At 56.5% G+C, this 23,172-nt stretch overlaps 1 protein-coding gene across 1 annotated transcript; it reads left to right on the forward strand.

The window, feature by feature from the left end:
- Positions 1–225: 225 nt before the first annotated feature.
- NWD1 (NACHT and WD repeat domain containing 1) lies at positions 226–22,738 on the forward strand. The gene is made up of 19 exons (XM_077331380.1): positions 226–399; positions 4,320–4,405; positions 4,978–5,091; positions 5,775–6,066; positions 7,907–9,143; positions 9,341–9,544; positions 9,629–9,791; positions 9,914–10,031; positions 10,261–10,425; positions 10,678–10,875; positions 11,025–11,147; positions 13,689–13,888; positions 15,948–16,220; positions 16,390–16,480; positions 17,040–17,194; positions 17,370–17,646; positions 18,954–19,510; positions 21,222–21,330; positions 21,556–22,738. Exons 1-19 carry the CDS (start codon positions 303–305, stop codon positions 21,840–21,842), a joined length of 4,746 nt encoding a protein of 1,581 aa, XP_077187495.1. The 5' UTR covers positions 226–302; the 3' UTR covers positions 21,843–22,738.
- Positions 22,739–23,172: the final 434 nt, after the last annotated feature.

Genomic DNA, 23,172 nt, shown 5'->3' on the forward strand with positions numbered 1-23,172 from the left:
TGGAAGGAGGGGCCGCGCTGGGGCTTCTCTCTGGAGACCCTCCCCAGCCAAGAGCTCCAAGGGTGGCTGCTCAGCTAAAGCTCCGCAGGATTCCCCCAGGTGCTGATCACCTGCTGAAGCTCCCCAGTGGGCTTGGAGGGGTTGCCATAGCATTAATTCCCCTGGCCACAGAGGGTTGCCTCCTGGAGCTTCACTGCTGCTTCAGGCGCACGGTTCACTGGCGAAAGGACAGCTGTGCCCGGCAAAAGTCTCCCCCCTGTTTTCCGGACAAAGCGGAGGAGCCCCCCCCCCCACACACACATATGGACTTCAGCACAGAAGCCCACCTGGAGCAGGGGGGGGCCTTCCCCTCCAGGCCATCGAACCTGGTCCGAATCTTCATCAGTTCAGCTCCTTCAGGTAACGAAGTGGGAGTGGGGGGAGGCAGGGCTGTCTCGAAAGCCCCAGATTGGGGGGGGGGCACTCTGTGAAGCAACTAGAGCCAACTGGCCCCTTCCTCAAAATCCAGCATGGGTGGGGGAGAGCAGAGCCCTTAGCGACAGCTGCCCTGGGAAGTGGCTTGGCCACTGGGAAGCAGCCTCGTATTTCCTGGGCAGCCCCATTAGCAATAGGGATGGGAAGAGAGGCCCTTTGAGTGAGGCCGGCTGCAAGGGTCAGAGCAGCATTGAGGATCTCTGTGGCGGCTCCCTGCAGGGCAGCTAACAGGGCTGCATGGCCCCTGCCAGACGGGCAGCTCCACTGTGGCGGCTGGGCCCACGGAAAGGCATGCCACCCCCTACCCCTGGCCGTCAGGCAGGAAGGTTGCGAGCAGTTCCCAACAGCGCTGGAGGGGCTCAATTCAGGGGCAGCTGGCGACTGCCTGAAGCAGCCTGGCCTTGCCCTCTTTGCCCACCGGCCTTCCCAGCCACAGTGGCTTCTTTGACTGGCCTCCCTCATGCCCGCATCCCTCTCTCTCTCTCTCCTGTGCCTCCGGCCCTCCTCAGGCTCCTGCCGTTCCACCAGTCCCTGGAGAACTTTGCCGGGGCACTACCGGGGTGGGGCTGCCAGGTCTCCTGGGGTAGATTGCCAACCTCTGGGTGAGGCCTGCAGCTCTCTCGGGCCGTGTGCACCGGAGAACAGGGCTGCTCCAAAGGAAAGAGTTCCATGAAATCCCTCCCCAAACCCCCCCCCCCAACACCCAGGAGTAGCCCAGGCCAGAGCCATCCCCCACCCCACCCCCAGCCACCAATTCCTGTAGCCCAGGAACGGAAAACGGGCAGCCTTTCCCCTGTGTGGGGATGGCAGGCAACCAGCAAATGTATTGCAGGGGAGGGGAAGGTGCTGAGTGGGCACCCCTCCCACACACTCACACCAGCTTTGGGTGCGTTTGGCAAGCAGCCTCAGAATCTATTCCGACTGCCAAGAGGCAACCTGAATAAGCCCCCCCCCAAAAAAAACAAAAACAAAAAAACAACGGAAGCATGTAGAGTTGCCAGCCTCCAGGTCGGGCCTGGGAATCTCCCAGATTTGCAAATGATCTCCCAACTACAGAAATCGGTTGTCCTGCAGGAAATGGGTATTTTGGGCTCAGTGGCATTGTGCTCCACTCCACTCCTCCCCTCCCTAACCCTGCCCTCCCCCCCAACCTGCCCCTTGCCCCTCCTCCCCAACCTTTGAGAATTTCCCAACCAGATTTGGCAGCCCTAAATTAGAGGCAGTGGCAGCATTGCGGAACAAGGCTGCTCCTCTTTGGCTTTCAGGTTTCTGACCCTGAGCCCTTAAGGGCATGGAAAAGCAGACAGGCTGTTGCTGGGGGAGGTGAGGGGGGAGGACTCGTTCCCAGTCCCCTTGGGGCAGCCGCTGACAGCAAGGAGGGCTGGCCGGAGCTGGCCTTTTCTTCCTCCCCAAGGCACCTGATTCTGTCCTCTCCTGCCTCCTTTCCCTGTCCCTTATCTGCTTCTAGAACTTGAGGGAAACATTAATGCCTCCTCCTCCTCATCCCTGAACATATTAAAAAATCAAAGGCAGGTATGTTCCTCAAGCCTTTAGGAATGTTGGTGAAGATTCTGTGCCACTGCACCAGCTCAGCCAATTAGCTTCCACGATGTCTGAGGCACCAGAAGTGCAAAACAGCCGTGAGAGTACAAAATCCCCAAATTGTGAGACGGGATCTGAGCACAACAGCTGCAAATGTTACAAACGAAGGGGGAAAAACAATGCACAATTGTATGTATTTAGATATTTAGTTTACCTCTAGCCTGCTTTCTTTTTGCTGAGATTTAGGACAGAGAACATCATACAGCATAAGACACCCAAAGAATAATGCAGTGGGACTAGAGCGACAGAATTAGAAGATAATGTGAATAATGTTTATTATGTCGGAAAACCCTCACACAATGCAAAGCCAGAAGACAATTTGACCAACAAGCTGCTTTTTTAATGCATTTAGAAACAACGCAGCCAGTGAAGTGGTAAATCCACTGCAAATCCACTACAGTCCTCTTCCAGTGCAAACGTGCCCTCCTTGAGGTCTGTGCCCACCTCAGATCTAATCCCTTTCCATTTTGCACATTTGGCAGAATGATCACAAGTGTGTGAGCAAAGGCGGTCATTCCTTAGGTAGGACATCCCACCAGGTGGGAGCCAACAGAGAGAATCACCATGAGCAGGCAGCTGCCCATCATCCCTATTTCCTGAATAGCTGTGCTCCGGTGAGCAGAGCCCGGCAAAAGATGTGGGTTGGCAGGCAGGAGGGCCTAGCAGCCAGCCACTAGCACTCCTGGCAGAGACTGGGTGGCAGCCAACAGAGCAGGAATGGCCAAATGTGGCTCTCCAGATGTCCATGGACTACAATTCCCATAAACCTTAGGCGTATGGGAATCGAAGACATCTGGAGAGTGGCAGCTTGCTCACCCCTGCACTAGAGCACAAGGTGGAGCCGTACAGGTCCCAATCGCACCCGCATCCCCCACAACCAGGCCATCCCCATGCAGAGAGTGTGACAGACAGCAGGGTTGCCATGGACAGGCAAGGAGAACCACTGACAGATTTCTAGGGAGAGGGACCCAGCCCTGCGCACACCATAGCCATGGGCCGAGCACACATGTGTGAGACTTCGATTTCTAAATAAGTAAACTCATAGAAATAAAGTTTCTTTAAGAAAATGCAAGCATCCACTTTGAAAACATAGTCAGGACTGAGGTACAAGGCCTAGGACAAACAATATAGTTCCCTTGGGAACTCGAACGAGGCACAGTTCAAAGGAGTCAAAATATAGAGATAAACATTTGGCCATCCAGGACAGGAAGGTCTGAGAACTACAGGTCACTAAAACAAGGGAGGGGAAGGTATGTGAATGGAGAGTGAGGAGGAATATAGTGGCAGGAAATAGACCTTGGAGTGTCAACCAAAGCATCTCTGTTACCTCAGAGCAATTGAGCCAGGCCAAGGCAGCATTCTAACAAGCATCAGAATAAATAGAATAAAATCATGGCAGAAATACCAGGGGATTCTGACAACATGCCCCTTAAAAATAACGGGGCCACTGACAAAGTAGGCAAGCTCCCCAGAAATCTGCTTCCGCCCCAAAGACAGGTCCACACTGCATGTGTGCAGGAGGCACAACTTGGTCTACCATATCGAGGAAGGTGGATCAACTTGATGACTCTTGTAAAGACCAGAGTATTGATGTGTCCAGTCCTGTAGAGCAGTGGTCCCCAACCTTTTTATCACTGGGGACCGGTCAACACTTGACAATCTTACTGAGGCCCGGGGGGGGGGGTAGTCTTTTGCTGAGGAACGTTGCCACTGCCTGAGCCCCTGCTCTGCTTGCTTTCCCGCCGGCGCCCCTGACTTCCTTCCACCCACTAGGGGGCGCTGCCAGCAGCAGCTGCGCAGTGCCACACCTAGGGGGAGCCCCAGCCATGACGGCCGCCGGAGAGCACCAAAGGTGAGCCGGCGGCAGAGTGGCAGGGCAGCCCCCAAGGCTGCAACCAGGGAGGAGGATGAGGAGGAGCCGCAGCCCGGTTCCAACTGATCCACAGACTGGTACCGGTCCTCGGACCGGGGGTTGGAGACCACTGCTGTAGAGCCAAGAGAGGCAATGTAATCCCTGCAGGGGAGAATCCCTATAGACCAGGGGTGGCCAAACAGTGGCCCAGGGGCTTGTGGGAATTGTAGTCCATGGACATCTGGAGCGCCACCATTTGGCCACCCCTGGCATGGCAGCTGGATCCCCAGAAGGAAAGTCCAACCTTTGGAGAGCCTTGCAGGGAAACCACCGGGAGGTGATGGAAACCTCTGGGAGGCCCTTTCCCCCAACTGTGCCCTTTTCCTTGCAGATTCAGCTGCTGAGAGGGATGCTCTCATGGAGACCGCCTACCCAGAGGTGCAAGCCTTCTGCCAAAAGCATGGCTTGATGTTTGAGGTAAGCCAGGTGCCTCCCAGAACCCTCTGGGCACACCCTCTGCGTGAGGAATGTCCCTTGAACCTCCCGATTACTTGGGAGAAGCAAGTGTCTGCAGAGACCTCTGCAGAGCAAGGAGCCAAGACAACTGAGAAGGGAACTGCCACATTCAGAGGCAGCCCAATGATAGAGGCTCTTCATGGCTGTCAGCCCTGCTGGAGGTCTCCACCTGCTTACCTTGTGCTGGGCCAGGTAGGCTGGCCTGGCCCTTGGCCTTGTATGGCATAGCGAAGGTGACCTCGGCATGGCCACGAGCGCAGGGCAGGGGAGTCACCAGAAGCCAGGTTGCCCCAGGGAAGTGAGCAGCCTGAGTCAAGGCTTCCGTGGAGCATCAAGTCAACCTACCTGGGCAAGACGCTGAACACTGCCCTGACCCTTTCTTACCCAGCTACCCCTGTTGCCCCAAAGACACACCGAAAGGAGAGCCCCCGTGGGGAGGAGAGCGTTGAGGGGGAGAGGTCAGTTTTGTTTTGCATCCTTGCTCGACCGAGTCAGCAGCTCCTTCCCCTCGTTCCCTCCCTCATCTGCTCTAGATGATTGACCTGAGGTGGGGCATGCCTGCCAACACTGGCCATAGGGCCACCCCCCCGCTCCTCCTGGAGGAGATCAGGCGCTGCCAGGCACTCTCCGTGGGGCCCTCCTTTGTGGTAAGTACCACCTGTGGCTCCCTAAAAAACAGCTACGCTCCTGGGTGTTCAGGGATCTAGACCCCCACCGGAAGGGTCCAGCAGGGTTTCAGCATCCCTCTAAAGCAAGGGTGGCCAAACTGTGGCCAGCAGGGGATCATGGGTATTGCAGTCCCTGGACATCTGGAGAGCCACAGTTTGGCCATCCCTGAGATCACAGTGCAGGGGGGAGGAGGACAGGCACTGACCCCATGGGGAGGGATGTTATTTAGCCCACTGTGGGGCAACCTGTGCATTGCACACTGAAATGCCTCTATGGGGGCGGTGGGCTTGAGGAGGGGGTTGCAGAAAGTGGAAGAGATGTTCTGGGAGGCACGGGGGGGGGGGGAGTCCTCCCAGGGAGCAGGAGAGAGACCCACGAGTGGGGTGGCCGAGGATGCCAAAGCTGGGGAAATGCCAGCTGCAACCAGGATCTACCCCCCAAATCTCCAGAAATCAAGTTGGAGGTGACAATCATTCCCGGTGGGAGGGGTGTGTCACAGTCTCAGAATGACAGAGAGGTCGGTGATTTTGGCAGGGGACAAAGGGAGGGTGAGAGGAGAACTTAAAAGCTTTCGCAAAGCTCCTGTCAAGTCCAGCAAAGGAGTCCGTCCCTCTGTCGGCTGGCCCACTGACTGAGCACATTCTCCCCCCCCCCCTCACAGGCACTGCTGGGCAGTCAGTACGGCCACTGCCTGGCCCCTCTGACCATCACGAGCCAGGAATTTGAGGTCTTCAGGACTCACCTCTTGGGGGAGCCCCGCGCCTTGCAGCTTCTGGCCCGGTGGTACCAGAAGGACGAGAATGTTGTCCCTCCGCTCTACGTCCTGCAGCGCCCACCCCAGGCCGACCCTGCCCAAGAGGAGAGCTTACGCCTGGCCCTGAGCAGGGCTGCCCGGGAGGCAGAGCAGCGAGGACTCCTCAGCAGGGAGCAGAGCCAGCTGCTCCTCAAGTCAGGTGCGATGCTAAAGCAGTGTCGCTCAGGAGTTTAGAACCCTAAATTAACCTCCAAGTGGTGGCTGAAGGAATCCTGGGATTACCCATTCCTCACACATTGGATAATGCACTTTCAATGCGCTTTTGCAGCTGGATTTTCCAGTGCAGAACAGGATACTCTCCTTCTAAAGTGCAATGAAAGTACCTTATCCAGTGTGTGCAGAATGAGGTCTTCCCCTGCCCAGACTGTTTTCCTGGCCCAAAATAGTTTCAAAGGGTACTACTTGCCCCCCTAGCGAATATGCAGGTCCAGAAATTCCTGGAGATTTGGGGCAGGGTGGAGTTGGGGAGGGGAGGGAATTGTGGTGCAGAGTGGTAAGGCAGCCGTCTGAAAGCTTTGTCCATGAGGCTGGGAGTTCAATCCCAGCAGCCGGCTCAAGGTTGACTCAGCCTTCCATCCTTCCGAGGTCGGTAAAATGAGTACCCAGCTTGCTGGGGGGTAAGCGGTAATGACTGGGGAAGGCACTGGCAAACCACCCCGTATTGAGTCTGCCATGAAAACGCTGGAGGGCGACACCCCAAGGGTCAGACATGACTCGGTGCTTGCACAGGGGATACCTTTACCTTTTTCTAAGGCCATAGATTCCACCCTCCAAAGCTGCCGTGTTCTCCAGGGTCTATATAGACTAGAGATCAGGCCCACTTCAAGGGGCGGAGTCCCATCCCACAGCCTTCCCTGGGTGCAGGACTGTGAAAGCGGCATGAGGCCAGAGGCTGAATCCCCCCCACCCCCCCTGCACAGTCCAAGTTGGGAATGGCCAAGTGTCAGGTCAGGAGTCGTGGCGAAGTATCTTGGATCATCTGGAGCACAGCAGTAGCACCACTCCCACTGGGTTAATAACTGAACGCCGAGAGGCACAGGTAGCATTCCCACATAGGGTTGCCACCCTCCAGGTGGGACCTGGAGATCTCTTTGACATAAAACTTGACCTCCAGGCTGCCAAGGTCCATCTCCCTGAGGAAGGTAGGGGTCTCTTCTCCTGGATTGCGTGGAGCAGCTGGGCATGCCCGGAGGGGCCCCGTGTACTCCTGGCTGCCCAAGATCTGTTCCCCCAAGGAGCACCTCGTCTTCTCCACTCTGCTGGCGGAAGAGAGCGCTCTGCCCCAGGGCCTCACCCGGCCTGGAGACTGTTTTGAGATGGAGCTCCCTAAACCAGGGGTAGTCAAACTGCGGCCCTCCAGATGTCCATGGACTACAATTCCCATGAGCCCCTGCCAGCGAATGCTGGACATCTAGAGGGCCGCAATTCCTGCCCTCCAAATCTGCAGGTGACTCTACCAGGGGCTGGGGTCAGAGGAGTGATGTGTTTACTTCTCCTTATTTATTTGTTTGTTTGTTTGTTTGTTTATTTACCCACCGAGTGGGGGCCAAGACGGAGAATGCTCTGGCCCTGGTCGAGACCAGGCGGACTTCTTTAGGGCCAGGGATCCTTAGCCGGTTGGTGGCAGTGGAGCGCAGAGCTCTTTTGGGGGCATAGGCGGGGAGGCGGTCCCTCAGGTACACTGGGCCCTGACTGCGAATGGCCTTGAAGGTAATTACCAGAACCTTTAGTCTGATCCGGAATTCAACTGGCAACCACTGCAGTTGGTGGAGAATGGGCTGGATGTGGGACCTCCACAGTGTTGCTGTGAGGATCCTGGCCGCAGCATTTTGAACCAGCTGCAGTTTCCAGGCCAAGGCTAAGGGCAGGCCTGCGTACAGCGAGTTACAGAAGTCCAGTCTAGAGGTGACTTGAGTCTGACGGGGCTCTTGGAGTGTCTTTCCTTTCCTTTCCTCTCCCCCCGACCCCATCTTTTACAGAGCTGCACTGGGAAATTGAGGCAGGCCTCTTTGGCACTGGAGACCAAGCCGCGCTCATCTTCTTCAGAGAAACCGAGGATCAGGGGGGGGCCCACTCAGGAGGAGAGAGCCCCCCGCCCAGGGAGGGGGTGGGGGAGGGGGAGGACCAGCAAATGCTGGTAGCCCTGAAGGCAAAGGTGGCGGCCCTGCACCCCCAGCAGCTCACGGTGCACCGGGTCCCATGCAGCTGGGACCCTGCCGGCCTCCGCCACAAGCCCCAGCCCAGGTACCTGAAGGAAATCTGTGAACAGTTTGTTGCAGCCACCAAGCGCCAGGTGCTGGCGAGCCTGGGGGCCAAAGAAGGTGGCCACCCTTGTCATCTGCTCCAGGAACTGGCCTACCACCAGGCTGTGGGGCACGAGAGGAGCCCGGCCCACTGTTGGCGGCAGGGCCTGTTGGACCGCATCTGCCTGCGCATGAAGCAGGACAATGGCCACGCCCATGGGCCACTCGTGGTCCGAGGGCTGCCAGGTTGTGGAAAGACGGCCTTGTTGTGCCAGCTGTGCCAGGCCACACAGACTGCCCTGGGGCTGGAGGCGGTTGTGGTGCTGCGGCTGTTGGGGGCCTCCCCGCTCAGCTGTCCCCTTGACCGTCTGCTCCGCAGCCTCTGCCTGCAAGTGAGCCTGGCCCTGCGTCTGCCCTTGCCGCACGCGGAGGGTGCCGGGAACGCCGTCCTGCTCTTCCACCGCCTCCTCCAACAAGCTTCTCAGGAGACCACGAAGCCGCTGGTTCTTCTCCTGGACTCCGTGGAGCAGCTGGGCATACCCGGAGGGGCCCCCGCGTACTCCTGGCTGCCCAAGATCTGTCCCCCCAGGGTGCACCTCGTCTTCTCCACTCTGCTGGCGGAAGGGAGCGCTCTGCCCCAGGGCCTCACCCGGCCCGGAGACTGCTTTGAGATGGAGCCTCTCTCCCGAGAGGAAACCATGCAGGCCCTGGCCCAGCATCTGGCAGCTGCGGGGCGGACACTCACCCCGGCCCAGCAGGCGTCATTCCTGCAAAGCTTCCCGGAAGGAGGGCGTGCTCTGCCGCTGGCCCTGGCCCTGGCCCTGGCCGAAGCCCGACGGTGGGCTTCCCACACTCCGCCACAGGCAGTTCCACTCTCGGCCGTGGAGGGGGCACATCGCCTCTGTGCGTTCCTGGAACAGGCCCATGGTCCCGTTTTGGTGAAGCGGGCCCTGAGCTACCTGGCCTGCTCCCGGTAAGTAGGGGATGGGTCCCCCTCGAGCCAAGCGAAGGGCACTGCTGCAGAGAGGGAGGTTGGGGGTTACTGGCCAGAGGCCCCATGCAAGGGGCACAAAACAGTAAGGTGGGGAGGGCTGGGTCACGCGTCCAGCCTGGCTCCCCCAGAGCGGCTGGAGCCAGAGGCTGTTTCCCGCCCCACTCTCATTCCCCCAGGTCAGGGCTGTCCGAAGCGGAGCTGAAAGACGTCCTCTCCCTTGACAACGAAGTCCTTGCAGAGATTTACCAGCTCCGGCCCCCTCCCAGCAGGGCAGTCCTGCGTGTCCCACCCCTCCCGTGGGCCCAGCTGCGCCAGGACTTGGCCCAATGGCTGGAGGAAAAGTGGGCCGACGGCTTCCTCCTGGTGGGCTTCGGGCACAGGTAAAGAGCTGAGAGAAGGGGGCTGTGGCAGCTTCCCTCCACGGCCCCCACGGGGTCTCGCTAAACGGTCCCGTCCCCCTCCAGGGAGTTCTCGGAGGTCGTCCAAGGACGCTACTTGCTTGCCCCGGAGGAAAGGGCCCGGTGCCACCTGATCCTGGCGGACTTCTTCCGAGGGACCTGGAGCTGGGGCATGAAGAAGCCCGTGGAGCTCCCGTCCTCCAGCAAGCCTGTGAGCCTTGACCGGAAGGTGAAGCCGCGGGGCTGGACGCAGAGCCGGGAGGGGGCCGTCCCTGGGCAGAAGCCAAGCGGGGCAGGAGGGGCCTGGGGGCACTCCCCCCCAGCAAGCGACACCAGTCCCCTCATTCGTAGGTCACCCCCCAGCCTCTATGGTTCTCGAGCACCAAGGCCAACCAGAGGAAGCTGAGCGAGCTGCCCTTCCACTTGCTGCAGGCGGGACGGGTGGAGGAGCTGCAGAGAGACGTTTTCGGTGAGGCAGGCGATGGCCATGCTGGCCCCCGTCCCCTTGGGGCCAGTAAATGTGGCCTGTGCCACAGCGGGCCCATGGGGGGACTCGTGCCCTGCGGCCTGTGCCCTCCCAAAGGGTCCCATGGGGAAAGCTGCCCTCCTTCTGCCCACCCTCATCCCTCTTCCCCGCAAGCCGGGAGCCAGGGCAGGCCCTCTGCAGGCGACTGCCACGCCTGGATTCTTTCTGGCAGGGAACGTGAACTGGGTGGCCTGCAAAGCCGTCTCTTCTGGGCCAGAGAGCCTGGCCAGGGACCTTGAGGCATGCCTCACGCACACCCGTTGCCCCGAGCTGCAACTCCTGCAAAGGCTCTTCCTGCTCCTACAGCCTGTCTTGAGCCACGCGGAGGGCCAGGCAGGTAAAGGCCGGACCGGTGTGGGAGGGAGAGATGCCGTTGGCAGCAGTGGGCGGGATGCCCATCTTTCCAGTGGGCCTGGGAGGGACCAGCACAGAGCCCGGACACTAGAAATAGGAGAAACAGAAAGATGGGCAGGCATCGGCGACTGAGCCCTTGTACTTGGTCTGCATTAGCGCCACGTTCTGCCTGCTCCTGAGTCGGTAGGAGGGCAGTGCCTCCCTCCCTGTCTCACCGGGGCTCTTCGTCCTCCAGGAGTGAGCCTGATCTGCACGGAGATGCTGGCCCGGCTGCGCTTCCTGGCGCCTTCCTACCCCGGCCTCCTTGGGAGCCTGTGCCAGCAGTGTGAGAACTGGCTTCGTGCCCGGCCCCACCCAGTCCTCGTCCCTCTCTGTGGATTTCTCCACCCCCCAGGAGGACCCCTGCGGAAAACACTGACCGGATCCCCCAACGGTAGGACGGCTCTCCCGGGACTGCCATGCCCCGCTGGTCCAGCACCGGCCGCCGGTCATGAGAGGGGCCACCGTGGGGGAAGCTGGGATGGAGTCCAGGGGGCCGGGCTTGGCTCTGGGTGCCACGCCGGCCACCTCCTCTTCCTGCAGGCACCACCGTGCTGGCTCTGAGCCCGGATCACAGGTTGCTGCTGGCTGGATCCCAGGACGGCTCCGTGATTGCCTGGGACTCGGCAGACTTCTCGGTGCTGCACCTCCTCCTGGGCCACTCTGGTAAGGGCCTGCTGGAAAGCCACCGAGGGGCGGGTCAGCCCCACGCGGGCCCTGCCTCTTCCTCAGGACGGCCAGTCCTTCCCAGGCCCAGCTGGGATGTGCAGGCAAGGATGCAAGGGCAGGCAAAGGCCCCGGCTTTCCGTCTCCATCAGAGTAAACAAGCGCAGTCTTGTATCAACAGAGGCATCCCATGAAATCACAAGACGGGTAGTCCGGCTGGATACCACGTCAGTCAGAGCCCGCCTGGATGACTCTGTGCAGCTCTGGAGGCCTCACTCCAGAAAGGATGTAGACAAAATGGAGGAGATGCAGAGGATGATCCAGGGACCAAGCCCTGTGAGGAGAGGCTGAGGGACTTGGGAATGTTCAGCCTGGAGAAGAGGAGCCTGAGGGGGGACACGATTGAAAGGTTGTCACTTAGAGGAGGCCAAGGAAAGGTTCCTGTTGGCAGCAGAGAAGAGAACCCAAAGTCATGTATTTAAATTACATATACCAGCTAGATATCAGGAAAAATATTTTCACAGGCAGAGTAGTTCAGCGGGGGAAGGGGCTGCCTAAGGAGGTGGTGAGCTCCCCCTCACTGGCCGTCTTCAAGCAGGGGCTGGACAGATCCTTCTCCTGGATGCTGGAGGCTGATCCTGCATTGAGCAGGGGGTTAGACTAGATGGCCTGCATGGCCCCTTCCCCCTCTAGGATTCTAGGAGTCTAGTTCAGGAGTGGAAGGGGCTGCCTAAGGAGGTGGGGAGCTCCCCCTCACTGGCCGTCTTCAAGCAGCGTCTGGACAGGTCCTTCTCCTGGATGCTGGAGGCTGATCCTGCACTGAGCAGGGGGTGGGACTAGATGGCCTGCATGGCCCCTTCCCACTCTAGGATTCTAGGAGTCTAGTTCAGCAGGGGAAGGGGCTGCCTGAGGAGGTGGGGAGCTCCCCCTCACTGGCCGTCTTCAAGCAGCGGCTGGACAGATCCTTCTCCTGGATGCTGGAGGCTGATCCTGCATTGAGCAGGGGGTTAGACTAGATGGCCTGCATGGCCCCTTCCCACTCTAGGATTCTAGGAGTCTTGTTCAGCAGTGGAAGGGGCTGCCTAAGGAGGTAGGGAGGTCCCCCTCACTGGGGGTCTTCAAGCAGCGGCTGGACAGATCCTTCTCCTGGATGCTTCAGGCTGATCCTGCACTGAGCAGAGGGTGGGACTAGATGGTCTGCATGGCCCCTTCCCACTCTAGGATTCTAGGAGTCTAGTTCAGCAGTGGAAGGGGCTGCCTAAGGAGGTAGGGAGGTCCCCCTCACTGGGGGTCTTCAAGCAGCGGCTGGACAGATCCTTCTCCTGGATGCTTCAGGCTGATCCTGCACTGAGCAGAGGGTGGGACTAGATGGTCTGCATGGCCCCTTCCCACTCTAGGATTCTAGGAGTCTAGTTCAGCAGTGGAAGGGGCTGCCTAAGGAGGTAGGGAGGTCCCCCTCACTGGGGGTCTTCAAGCAATGGCTGGACAGATCCTTCTCCTGGATGCTTGAGGTTGATTCTGCCTTGAGCAGGGGGTGGGAGTAGATGGCCTGGATGGCCCCTTCCCACTCTAGGATTCTAGGAGTCCAGTTCAGCAGTGGAAGGGGCTTCCTCAGGAGGTAGGGAGGTCCCCCTCACTGGGGGTCTTCAAGCAATGGCTGGACAGATCCTTCTCCTGGATGCTTGAGGTTGATTCTGCCTTGATCAGGGGGTGGGACTAGATGGCCTGCATGGCCCCTTCCCACTCTAGGATTCTAGGAGTCTAGTTCAGCAGTGGAAGGGGCTGCCTAAGGAGGTAGGGAGGTCCCCCTCACTGGGGGTCTTCAAGCAATGGCTGGACAGATCCTTCTCCTGGATGCTTGAGGTTGATTCTGCCTTGAGCAGGGGGTGGGAGTAGATGGCCTGGATGGCCCCTTCCCACTCTAGGATTCTAGGAGTCCAGTTCAGCAGTGGAAGGGGCTTCCTCAGGAGGTAGGGAGGTCCCCCTCACTGGGGGTCTTCAAGCAATGGCTGGACAGATCCTTCTCCTGGATGCTTGAGGTTGATTCTGCCTTGATCAGGGGGTGGGACTAGATGGCCTGCATGGCCCCTTCCCACTCTAGGGCATTGTCCATGGAGGTGCCTGGGGGAGAAGTCCACTGTGCAGCCCGAGGGAGGTTCCCTACTAATGGAGAAGTGTTTCCCTTCTGACCATGCGTTGTAGGAAGCTGCTTATCCAACCCTCTTCCCAGCACTGCATCTCCAGAGCCTCGTCCTTAAAGCAAGGGAGTTTCCAAATATCATTCCGCCTTGGCAGCTTTGGATGCATCAAGGACCAAATCTGCTTCCCCACCAAATGCTGCAAGGATCTTGCATTTTTCTTTTTGCAACGGGCTGCACCCCACAATTATTATCTGATATGGCGGAACTATTCCTTCCCTACCTTTCCTGCTCCCTCTGAGTTTGAGGCTGGCCTGTCTCATCTGGCTTGACCCCCCTTTCTCTGCAAAAATACCAGTGGGGTTCTGTGCATCCCCTTTTCTTGCTCCCTCCTGTTCTGTAGCTGAAGTGAGGTGCGTGAGGATATTTGGGAGAGGGACACGTGCTGCCTCAGCTGCCCTGGATCACACCTTGCGCCTCTGGAGTCTGGCTTCCGGCAGAGAGGAGCTCGTGATCCCCCACAGCCCTGCTGGAGGCCAGCCCTGCAGCCAGCTCCACGTTGATGAAAAGAATGGCCTCGTGTACTGGGTGTCCAGCTCAGAGGTAGGGGGCCACGACCAGAAGGGGGCAAGTGGAACATGAGCTCTGGGATGCTGGGACTCCACAGTCCCCCTGGTGATGAGAGGAGGAACAAGGCTGGGTTCTTTCAGTGTGACGGCGAAAGGCTCTGTCAAGCCACAGCTGATTTATGGGGTTTTCAAGGCAACAGGCAGACAGAGGTGGTTTGCCATTGCCTGCCTCTGTGCAGCAACCCTGGGTAGCCTCTTGTCCAAGGATCAATCCTGCTTAGTTGCTGCTGCTGCTGCTGCTGCTTCTTTAAAAGAGAGAATCTTTACTGGGAAAGATCATTTGCAAACACATAATATAGCCATCTTCTTCAGTCTACTTACTGAAGCAAAGTACACAAACTTAAAAAACAGTCACAAAGAAAATAGATTGCAAGCCCCTATGTCTGTGCTGCAAACAGACTGCATGCCCACACATCCTCAGAGAGCTTATTGTAGTCTGCTCTTTGCTTAATTTCTGACAGTTGAAGAGATTGGGCCACCCAGGTCAGGGCATGCTCTTCCATAGGGACCTTCGTGCGTCTCCCGCAATCTGCCTTATTTCCATGAATATTGGGCTTGAAAATGCACATCAGTGAATGCCCCTTGAATTTTTAACATACAGAAAGAGTGGCCTCAAATACAAAACACAGACCAGCATAAAATACTAAGATTGTTAATAAAATTGACATCCCAATAGTCATTCCAGGAAATTCAATTAAACAACTCAGCTGATGAGTTCCTCATTCATCCAAGCTGTCCATTTCCTGCAGGCAAGGAAGCAAATCTTTGCAACAGAATATGAATCAGAGACCTTTTTGTCTTCAAGCAGAAATATAGTCATCAGAGATTCAGGAATAGGATAGCGCTTTAAGGACCAGCGTGGGGTCATGGTCAGCAGAGGCAGACTGGAAAGCCAGGTTTGGTTCCCCACTCCTCATCCACATTCAGCCAGCTGGGTGACCTTGAACTAGTCTTCTATTAGGGCTATTCTCACAGAGCAGTTCTGTTAGAGCTCTCTTCGTGAGGGTGGCAGTCTCAGGTTGGCGAAAAAGTGGAGTCTTTGGGAGTGGAGCCTGGAAAGAGCAGGGTGTCTATTGTGTGGAGAGGAATGGAGGGTAATGATAAATGCTATGAGACTAATTTGGGTAGTGAAAAGTGGGATATAATAACCAACTCTCCTTCCTTCCTTCCTTCCTTCCTTCCTTCCTTCCTTCCTTCCTTCCTTCCTTCCTTCCTTCCTTCCTTCCTTCCTTCCTTCCTTCCTTCCTTCCTTCCTTCCTTCCTTCTCCCCTTTCCTTACTCCCCTTTTTCCTTCCTTCCTTCCTTCCTTCCTTCCTTCCTTCCTTCCTTCCTTCCTTCCTTCCTTCCTTCCTTCCTTCCTTCCTTCCTTCCTTCCTTCCTTCCTTCCTTCCGTCCTTCCTCCCTTCCTTCCTTCCTTCCTTCCTTCCTTCCTTCCTTCCTCTATTCTGGACACGGTGCCTTCCTTCCTTCCTTCCTTCCTTCCTTCCTTCCTTCCTTCCTTCCTTCCTTCCTTCCTTCCTTCCTTCCTTCCTTCCTTCCTTCCTTCCTTCCTTCCTTCCTTCTCCCCTTTCCTTACTCCCCTTTTTCCTTCCTTCCTTCCTTCCTTCCTTCCTTCCTTCCTTCCTTCCTTCCTTCCTTCCTTCCTTCCTTCCTTCCTTCCTTCTCCCCTTTCCTTACTCCCCTTTTTCCTTCCTTCCTTCCTTTCCTTCCTTCCTTCCTTCCTTCCTTCCTTCCTTCCTTCCTTCCTTCCTTCCTTCCTTCCTTCCTTCCTGTGAGCCTCCCTCCCTCCCTCCCTTCCAAACCACAGTAGCAGAGGGCAGACAAATACCAAATACAAATTCACAGCCGTTCTTAACAGTAGGAACATGCAGGTTGAAATAGAATGTTCCATTGGAAACTCCCTGAGTTCTGTAGCACAGCCCCCTTTGCAAGTCCAGGGGCCCCCTCCTTCAAAAGGGACAAGGGCTGTTGCAAACCTCCAGCTTGCCTGGAAGAAGCGGAAACATTGAACCGGCCTACCTTCTCATCCCCAGGTCAACGCTTGGCACCTGGAGGCGGCAGTGCCCGCTTTCCGGATTTCCACAGAGGCTCTGGACGGCTGGCTCCTCACCGCCATCCTTGTGCCCCGGCTGGTGCTTGTGACGGTCTCCGAGCAGGGATCCCTCTGTGTGTGGCACAGCCGCACGGGGCAGCTGCTCTCCAAGGGCCCGCTGGCGGGGCTGGGGGAAGAGGCCCCTACTGGCAGCGTGCTGCTCCCCAAGCTGGGCAGGATGGTGGCTGGCTTCAGTGGAGGGTCCCTCCTGACGGTGCGTGCTTCCGGCTCAGAAGACTGGGCTCGGCCTCCTTCGGGGAGGCCTCCGGGGAGCTCCAGGGTCCGGAGCCCAGAGAGCCACCTAATCTTTGGCTCTGTCACCCAAGAAGGAGCCTGGGTGGGAGGAGGGGCGAGCCGACCAGCCCTCTCTCTGTCCTCTGCAGGTCTCCTCGGATGGAAAGAGCCTGCTGGAGAAGCTTCCTGAGGGGATCGTCTTCCTGGTGCTTTCGGAAGACGAATCTCTTCTTGCTGCAGGTTGGACCCCAGACCCAAACCTAACAGCAACCAGCCCTGGCTCCTTCAAAGAGCAGGGGGACCCCGTCAGCCCTTGTGCTCCGAAAGCCAGGCTGGAACTCATGGTCCAGTTCCCGCAGGGCACTGCAGCTAGGAGTGCTGGACCCAACCGCTGGGCACGGAGGCTGCGGCAGCTGGTGGGAAGGGGTTGCTGGGGGGGTGCATCCTTTCTTCCTCCTTCCAACTCTGGCAGGCCCGTTCTGCCAAGGGCATGGCTGTCATTCAGGGGCCCTGGCTTGGCACAAGGTGAAGCTTTCCAATATGGCTGCTGAGGAGCAGCGGGAGAGAGCTGGCCTTGGTGCAGGCGGATGAGCCACCTTGGCTGGCAGGCCCACCACCCCATCTCCCTGGGCTACGGCTGCATCTGGGCAGATTCTTGGCCCACGCCTGTGCTCTGCGTGTGCTCAGAGGCACTACTGTGACCTCGGTCACTGCACTTGTCTCAGGGCAGGGAGCCTCGGCCTCCAAGGGAAGGGTGAGCCCTCCTTCCAGTTCTGGCCTGATTGCTCTGATCTCCCAGGCTTTGGGCAGCGTGTGAGAGTTTTCTCGGTGGATATGAAAGGATCCCACTGTCTCCTGGCCTCTGACCTGATGCACGACGGGGAGGTTCGTACAGCCGCCATCTCTGCGGACAACGCCACGCTCTTCACGAGCTCTTGTGCAGAGTATATCTGGGTAAGCGGCAATGGCAGGGGTCCTCAAGGGCACTGCCTGGGGAAACTGCCACGGAGGGTTGAGGAGAAGCCCACCCAACAATCGCCTTGGCTACAGCTGGGCAAGCGTTCAGACCTGTTTGTTCCTGGCTGCTTGCCCTATTTCGTTCGCCGAAACCCCTGCTGCTTCCCCTCAGGTGTGGAGCCTATCCAAGCAGGGTTTGCTGACTGATGTTCTGGGAGATACCGGGGCTCCCATCATGCACTTGGCCCTCTGGGGCAGCAACCTGGTGTCCGCCTCTCTTCACACCCCTTGCCTCAGAGTCTGGGACCCGGACTACGACCGCAGGCACAAGCCCCTGCCTCCGTCGATGGCTGGCCCAAGGTGCACAGCGCTATCCCACCAGGCAAAATACGTCTACTTTCCCCAAGACCATGAGAGTTGCAAACTGGTCATCTGGGACGCAGAGGAAGGTGAGTTATAGATGCTGCAGACAGACGGCCAAGGCAACACGGAGGTAAGTGTGCAACACAACCCTGGAGCCTCCTTCTCCCGGCCTGGGGTGTCGGACGACATCCAGCATCCCAATGTAAGAGAGAATCCCCGTACCTGTAAAGCTTGATTTTGCCACATCGTCCCACGCAGGTGTGGTGCGCTCTCCTCTGCTCTTGCCTTTAGGCTTCCGGTGGATCAGGACAGAGGCTCTTCAAACTCCCTTCCTCGGTAGCAGGGGTGGGCAAACTGTGGCTCTCCAGAGGTCCAAGGACTACAATTCCCATGAGCCCATGGGCATCTGGAGAGCCACAGTTTAGCCACCTCTGCCTGTAGTTCACACCGGGAGCCCTTTACCTGCAGCAGGGTCCCCAACAAAACACTGGGGGTGGGGGTGGGGGTGGGGGGCTGGTGCCCGAGAACTCCTTTCCTGGCACAGACCAAATGTTTTCAGAAAGTGGAGTGGGTGGGCTATGGGGGAGGTCTCGCCTAGCACGGCTTCTGATTGGCCACTCAAAATCAGCTTTGCTGGGCAGATTACATTAAAGTTTCAGTAGGGGCTATCATCACAAGAGCGGTTTTATTTTCTCTCCTCTTTCCTGGGGTATTTTTAAAGTTACCCCCCTTCTTCCCCGTGCTTGGGCTTTCTGTGGGTGTCTAGCTCCCCCTCCCATGCCAGCCATTTTGTGGCTGTCTCCGCCTCCTGCAAGAGGCTTTTTGTGGTTGTGGCAAACAAATGCCACGCAGAAGAGTTCCACTTTACAGGCCCTGTAGAACTTCCTTTAAAAGAAATCTTTACTGGAAAGATTATTTGTAAATATGTATCATATTCATCTGCTTCAGTCTCTTTACTGAAGCAAAGTACAAAAACATAGAGTAGTTACAAAAGCAGAACATTGCAACCCTCTACGGCTAGGCTGCAAGTAGGGCTATGTCCCACATATCAGCAGATGGAGAGAGCTGAGCTTAATGGTAGCTGATCCTTACTTCAGCAAGGGCACACAGCACTGCTCTTTCTCTTCCTGAATAAAGAGGGAGTGGGTGGAAGCCCCCCTTAAACAAAGGAATCCCCAGAGCACATGGATCAGAATTCCCTGCAGCCTCACTAATGACCACTTGATGCCACTAGTGAGCACTTAGGTGCAGCTCAGCTGCTTAAACAGCTTAACAACAGCCCTTCATGGCTGACTTCACCCAATTACTTGCTGACTGCAGTTCCAGCAGAAGCCACACCCCCCAAAGGCAGGAGATCCACGAACAGGCCATAACGATGCCTCCTCTTCCACAGGCAGGGCTTGTGAAATTCTGGATGCGTCGGCCCCAGTGCAGTGCTTGGAAGTGGCTGAGCGGAGGAATCTCCTCTTGGCTGGGCTGGCGACGGGAACCGTGCTCGTGTTCCCCTTGGAGGCGAGGCAAGATGCCGGATGCATCCCACCTGCAGAGAACCAAAAGCCAGTCAACCTCCTGGCGCTGACCCAACATGAGGAGCAGCTGGCCACTGCTTGCGATGACCTGGTGCAGGTCCTGGATTTGGAGCAGGGGGAATCCGGCCTGCTGATCAGCTGCCCCACCTACACCTTTTACACACAGATCCCCGGTGCCACCATCTCCAGCCTGGCCCTCCTGGCTGGATACCGGGTGCTGTACGGTATGACGAGTGGGGCGCTGTTCCTTTACGACTGTGCCCAGGCCCAGGTGTTCCCCTTGGAAGCACACGGCCACCAAATCACCTGCTTGGAAACCAGCCATGGAGAGAAATGGGCTGTGAGCGGCTCAGCGGATTCGCTCCGGTGCCTCTGGGATGTGGAGCTCTGCCACTGGACACACAAGATGTTCTTTCATAAGGTGATGCTGCCGCCGCGGGTTTTATTCATCCATTCCTTTATTATTTCATTTTAATGCCGGTCCACCCCATGAGTGGGCTCGAGCTGCTTTACAACAATAACACAAAGATAAATTGTTAAAAACAATTATAAACCTGTCGCCTCCCTCCGCCCTATAGATGCTATGTTGCTGTGGCCTAGGCCAGCTGTGCTCTTGGGCATGCACAGACGAGAGCATCCGACATGCAAAGTGAGCCCAGAACAGGCAGGTGGGGCAGCCGTCTTGCAGGGGCTCCTGGGCAGCCGTGACGGAGCCGTAACACAAGAGAATCCCCCCTCAAAAAACAAAAAACCTTCATTTGTGTTTGCCTGTAAAACCCATCCTGGGTAGAGTTAATCCGTCGGAGAAACAGAAGAGATCTGATTAGCTGATTCAGGAGGAGGCATTTCAGAAGCTGGAGGGAAGAAGAGGCTGGGAGACGGTTCGGTCAGACTTGCGAGCTGCTGAGACAGGAAATTCTAGGTTGAATCTGAAGAGTGAGGGAGACGTGCTCTCCCAGGGGGCTCTTGAGGGAAGAGCACAGAGGGACTGGCCAAGGGAGGCACCTGGGAGATTCTTCCAAACCCTCTTCTGGGGATCTTAGTCTTAGTCCAGTCTTCTGAGAGTACCGATAAGGGATTCAGGGAGAACTGTACAGTTCCCTCGCTATTTGTATTTGATAAATCTATAATCTCATTATGATTCTTTCATTTCGTCCCGCCCCTGCAAGGGTTTAATTTGTTAACCTCTGCAATGCGTCTTGTGCGTGGGGGGGGGGGTGTTATTGAGGCAGAATGATATTTCTTTGGTTGTGAGGGGAAACACGTGAGTCCGGTAGGTTGGTGCTGCTTTCCCCTCGGACGCCAAGGCCCAGGTGGGACAAACACAATAAAGCCCTGAGGAGAGCAGATACAAAAAACTCACCAGCAGCAGAGAAAGCGGTTGTTCTTTGACAGGTGAACGTTTAGGCAAGCCGCAATCCCTGGGTGAAGCTCCTACCGCATTTGCAGGCTGCTTCTGGCCAGCCAGCTGCAGAAATGGAGCCACCTGAGGTCAGATTCCAACCCCTGCTCCCCACCCCTACGAACCTATAAAATATATCTCTTTGGCCACCACATAAGCAGGCAGTTCATTGACCAGTCTGCACCAGCCAGAAGCCACTAACTGATAAGGCCCATTCGGCCAAGCATGCTCAGCTGCACCAAAGCCCTGTAATGGATTTCTCTCTGCTCAACACAACACCTTTCCTGTTACGATACTTGTACACCTGTGCCCAAAAGCTACATGGGGTTCTGGAAGCAATCAATATGGCCCTGTGGCCCAGAAGACAGGTGCCTTGAGGTGGGGGGAAGCCACATCTGGAAAATGGTAGGGATCAAGAAGAAGAGATCTGTGGCAGAAATCTTGATTGAGAAACATTTTGCTTAAAAAAATGAATTGTTCTGGGGCAAGAGGGGAATGCACGAAGGGACTTACATACAGAACAGTACATGGGAAGGCAGCACAGTCCAATTAAGAGGGGTTGTAGCTGAAGGGAATTAATTCTATGGAAAGAAGCCATCCCAAGGGTGGCTGATATATCTGCAACTTTTTGCCTATTTGCACGAACGCATGCCCACCCATCTTGCCCCTATCTGGTTGTGAGCTTTTATGTTGATCGAGTGCCTTTCCAATGTGTGTTTTTCATTTTTAGCAAGACTCCTTCTGTCACGGTGTTGTGTGTGCCTGCTTCTCCAAGGATGACCGGTATGTGTTCACTGGATCGCTGGATCAGTCGATCACTGCGTGGGATGTTTCCCAGGGTGAGCAATTTCTTGTTTAGGAAATTTCCCTAGTAGGGAAATGACTAGGCTTCAAGGGAGAAAGTGAACCTGGAGAGCCATGGTCTTGAACTGCACCTAAGTGCTCACTAGTGGCATCAAGTGGCCATTGGTAAGATAGCAGAGAATTTTGAGCCATGCGCTTTTTTAAGGAGGGCACTTGTGTTCCCCACTGGGACACGGACCACAGCTTTGCATCTCCCACAGGGGTCCTGCTGGCAGCTCAGCTGGTGCATACGAGTATTATGAGGATAGTGCCAACAGCAGACGGCTTTGTGGCAACAACAAGACTCGGCTACCTCATCCGAGAGAGATTCCACTGTCCCCAGCCCTCCACCTCGCTTCACGACCAACTTCGGAATGTCAAAGCAACATGCCGAGTCACATCCCAGGAGGGAGCGTGGCGGGACCCAGGTGGTCACCCCAGAGATCAGGAGAATGCCTCGGACAGACAGACCCAAAAGAAGTTCTCACAAATTTGTAGGATTGTGTAAAGCAGTGGTCCCCAACCCGTCCCTGGTTGAGGACCGATTCCGGGGGTGGGGGAGAGCTGGTGGCCCGGCTGCCGCACTTGCTCAGCAGCACAGCGCAAATGCACATGCACTGAGCTGCTGCGCAGGTGCGTTTGCGTCCACCGGGGGCACAAACGCACATGTGCGGCAGCTCTGAGCATGCACGTTTGCATCCGCCGGCATGCCGGTGGCCACGCCTGCCTCTTCCCCCCCTCACAGCGAGAAGCTTGCTGGGCCGTGAGCGAAGTGGCCACTTTGGCGGCCGCTTTGCTCGTGGCCTGGTGAGCTTCTTGCTGCGAGGGGGGGAGAGGTAGTTGCATCTGCCGGCAGCCCGGTACTGAGCCCTTGACAGTACCGGTACCGGGCCACAGACTGGGGGTTGATGACCCCTGGTGTAAAGGATAGGAAGGAGTCACCTTGATATAATCCCCTTACCTCTTGTTTTTTCAATATTATCATGGAATTATTTTGGAATATCTCATCAAGTGGTGAAGGGTGGATGTGGGATGGATCCACACAGGCTACTGATGGAGAACCTGAACCTTATCCCAGCCTATAAGGAGAGTGGTGTGACAACAGGAAAGTTGTCCCAAGATTCCCACATTCAGGTCTCTGTTCTGCCATGAACATTGCCACTCTGCCCTCCAGTCAGTCCCCCTCCTTCAGTCTCACCTGCCTCACAGAATTCCTCTTAAGAGAAGGAGAACCAGGCCTGCCTTTCTCAGCTCCACGGGGCCTTGGCTGAGTCACCAACAAGATGCCTGAAGCCAGTTTTTCCTACCTTTAACCATTTGATCAATAACTTGTGAACCAAGTAACTGATTTCAAATTTTAAAACACTGTTGTTTAACACACTAATAAATTTCTCCACAAATAACCAATAGCTGTAAACTTACTTCATTTTTGCCGTAGCCGTTCCAATTACTGCATAGGTATTGTCGGGTTCCCGTCAATTTTCTCCATTAAGTAGATTCTTGGTTGAAGAAATCTCTTTATTGAAGGGTTAATTAGAAGAAGAAGAAGAGTTGGTTCTTATATGCCGCTTTTCCCTACCCGAAGGAGGCTCAAAGCGGCTTACAGTCGCCTTCCCATTCCTCTCCCCACAACAGACACCCTGTGGGGTGGGTGAGGCTGAGAGAGCACTGATATCACTGCCCGGTCAGAACAGTTTTATCAGTGCCGTGGCGAGCCCAAGGTCACCCAGCTGGTTGCATGGGGGGGGGGGGAGCGCAGAATCGAACCTGGCATGCCAGATTAGAAGTCCGCACTCCTAACCACTGCACCAAACTGGCTCCCAGTTAAACAGGTGCAT

Source organism: Paroedura picta, chromosome 4 (assembly GCF_049243985.1).
Source record: "Paroedura picta isolate Pp20150507F chromosome 4, Ppicta_v3.0, whole genome shotgun sequence".
Taxonomy (NCBI): domain Eukaryota; kingdom Metazoa; phylum Chordata; class Lepidosauria; order Squamata; family Gekkonidae; genus Paroedura; species Paroedura picta.

What these genes read in the sequence shown, in the direction of transcription:
- NWD1 (XM_077331380.1), top strand. Translation starts at nt 303, where the DNA reads ATGGACTTCAGCACAGAAGCCCACCTGGAGCAGGGGGGGGCCTTCCCC. An exon ending in CCGTGGGGCCCTCCTTTGTG is followed by an intron (nt 5,092 to 5,774) that starts GTAAGTACCACC and finishes CCCCCCTCACAG; the next exon opens with GCACTGCTGGGCAGTCAGTA. An exon ending in GTGGAGGGTCCCTCCTGACG is followed by an intron (nt 16,221 to 16,389) that starts GTGCGTGCTTCC and finishes TGTCCTCTGCAG; the next exon opens with GTCTCCTCGGATGGAAAGAG.